This window comes from Verticillium alfalfae, genomic scaffold (assembly GCF_000150825.1).
Source record: "Verticillium alfalfae VaMs.102 supercont1.1 genomic scaffold, whole genome shotgun sequence".
NCBI lineage: Eukaryota > Fungi > Ascomycota > Sordariomycetes > Glomerellales > Plectosphaerellaceae > Verticillium > Verticillium alfalfae.
In genome coordinates, this window is record NW_003315038.1 from 738577 (window position 1) to 741367 (window position 2791).

The window sequence follows — 2791 nt, forward strand, 5'->3', positions numbered from 1 at the left end:
AATTCCGAACCAATGGAGACGAGGCGGCTTCAGAACCCAACGGCACCGGCAAGGAAAAGACGCGGACAGCAATGATTGAGGGCGAGAGCTTCCTTCTGCCAAACTCGGCCATACTCTGTCTCGAGGGCTTGTCGCAATTCATGCACCTGATGGCCGGCATTCCCTCGATGACGACCGACGTCGCCACATCTCTGATTGCCTACCTACATCTCTTCAATTCCCGATGCACCCAGCTCATTTTGGGTGCCGGCGCGACTCGATCCGCCGGTCTGAAGAACATCACCACGAGACACCTAGCGCTCGCGTCTCAGGCTCTGTCACTGATTGTAACACTGATTCCCCACATTCGCGAATTTGTTCGACGTCGTGCTGGCTCGGGAGCGGGCGTGTCAAGCCTGATGGCCGAGTTCGACAAGGTCCGCAGGCTGTTCCAGGAGCACCAGAACAGCATCTACGACAAGCTGGTCGACATAATGAGCGGGCGTGCGGCGCAACATTCCAAGGCTGTCAAGGCCATCGACTGGGACAGCGAGGGCAGCAGGGCGGTCCGCCCGTACATGGAGACGCTGGCGAAGGAAACAACAACACTCCATCGCGTCTTGACCAAACATCTCCCTGAAGGTGCTGTGCAGATGATCATGGGCCCCGTGTTCGCGAGCTACAAGGATCAGCTGGGTACGGTCTTCCAAGCGGCAGACCCGAGGACCCCGGCCGGCCAAGACAGGTAAGACATCTCCAGAGACATCCACGTGTTTTGAACGGTTCATTGACTAACGCACGTGCAGTATGCGGCGCGATGTAGACTTCCTCGTTACCAAGCTTGGCAAAGTCGACGGGTTCGGAACGACGGGCGAACATCTGACAAGCATCATTAACTCCAAGCAAATTGAGGCGCCAGCACAGCCAGCGCAGCCAGAACCAGCAACAGCGGATCCAACTCCGTCTTCGGCGACGGTAGACGCCGCCGAAGCAAAACCAGCCGACGAGGCGGCAGAGAAGGGACCCCCCTCGCCAGAGAGTGGATCCGATATACAGGCATCCAAGGCATTTGGCGAGAAAGAGGAGGCGTCTCAGAAGACCGAACCGAAGAAGGAGACGTCGTGACATGGAGGGAAATGAGAAAGGGATCAGGAGTTCAAGCGCAGAGTTGCATTGTTCCCCATTGCCTCGGGTATCGGATATTTGAGTATGTATATCTTGCATTATCTAGGTACCATACCTCTGTACAAAGTATGCCGCAGGCAGCCTCACACTCAAAAGGCTGCGAGTGACCCGTTGTCCCATTATTGCCGTGTATCCAGCCGCCAACGGGTAGCGTCAACGTGTAGCACACGCCCGGCACCAAGGCAACAAGGCACCAAGTGCGCTCTCTGCCTTCAAGTCCAACAGTATACCATGTACATGAATGGTCTTGTCGTTCCTACTACTCTCCATGGCTCCGAAACCAGCTAGGGGACCACGGAGGCGGGACAATGCACAGGAATTCCCGTCCCCACGAAGCACACCACATGGCACGGCGCGCAGAGACGAGAACCATCCGCATGACGTGTCACTGCCAGAGTCGCATCAATTTCAGGGCCCAAAATGCCTTCAGGTGGGCGCGTTCCCTTTGGGTTGATCACATATTGATTCCCGCGTCCAGCACTAAGAGGAATGCTGCTGCTTCGCGCTCTGTCGAACCCAAAATCTGCGGCGTGCCGCAACCATCTCACCATACCTAATCGATTGGAGAGCCCCCTCCCCCTTCCTCTCCAGCGGTGGTGCTACGCTGCCGTACCTTTCGCCCCTGAAACTAATGAGCGTGCCTGGGCGACTGACCATTTCCAGGGCCTCTAGCGAGCGTCCATTGATTTCCAGTCCAGGGCTTCGACCGACCGATAATTTGCTTCCCGGGCCTTTTCTTTATTGTTGGTTTTGTTTTATTGTCAGGCGGGTGGGCTGGGCTGGGCTGTCCTTTCAGATGCCGTCTCAAAACTCGGCGTAGACTTGTGCTCAGCAGACGCAAGCATGGCTTGCGCGTCACGACTCCACGGAAGGTTCCCTCTACAAGCAGGCAATACCCCCACTCCACCCGACCTTCGGCTCTTAGCAGCGCAACACCCCCCTGTAGTGGAGCCTCCCTTTGGGATCCGCTCCAGGGGTGTTGTCCCGCAGAGGCCGACACCCAGCTGCGGTGTTTCCCTGCCTTGCCTGCCAGGGTTTTCGTCTTTGTCATCGGGCTGGACGATACACTGGAGCCAGGCACATGGGCGCCAAGAAGGGGGGGGGAGGGGCCTCGGACCCCTACCTATATCGTAGCAAGCAACGACATGCAATCAAGTTTAGCAATACGAGGGAGAAAAGAAGCACAAAACGTTCCAATGACTGGCAATAGCGGTATCGACTGAATTCATTTCCGAGAAAAAGTGTATGTGCCGAATAAGGTGAAGTAACCTAATCAGGAATCAAAACCAATGTCGTCCATGTAATGTGGAGAGGGGTGTAAGCGAGTGTAAAGAATGTGGAAAGAAAGTCTATGTACGCCGAAAGTGTTCCTCAATCCTTCATGTCTTCTAAGTGGAAAAATCCAACCCAACCCGAATTCCGTTTGGCCCCCTTTGGGGGGGGGGCTCAATCTGGAGCTGTCCCAAGAAAAAATAAGGGGGGGTATCGCAACTTGTCTGATTGATGGCTATCGGGAAGAGGCGTAAAAAAAAAATCATGAGCGCCTCCGCCCTTCCCGGACCGTTTGGTTTCTGGAGTAAAAACTTAACCTGGAAATATGCCGTCCTCCTCCCGCGGCATTGATAAA

The 2791-nt window shown here is 55.3% G+C and overlaps 1 protein-coding gene across 1 annotated transcript in view; it reads left to right on the forward strand.

The window, feature by feature from the left end:
* VDBG_00241 (vacuolar protein sorting-associated protein) overlaps positions 1–1104 on the forward strand; it is a gene marked incomplete at both ends in the record, with an annotated part of 3339 nt that extends 2235 nt beyond the window's left edge. Inside the window, 2 exons of the mRNA XM_003008514.1 lie at positions 54–724; positions 786–1104. Of these exons, the coding sequence (XP_003008560.1) occupies positions 54–724; positions 786–1104 (990 nt within the window). The remainder of the gene's footprint in view (positions 1–53; positions 725–785) is intronic.
* Positions 1105–2791: the final 1687 nt, after the last annotated feature.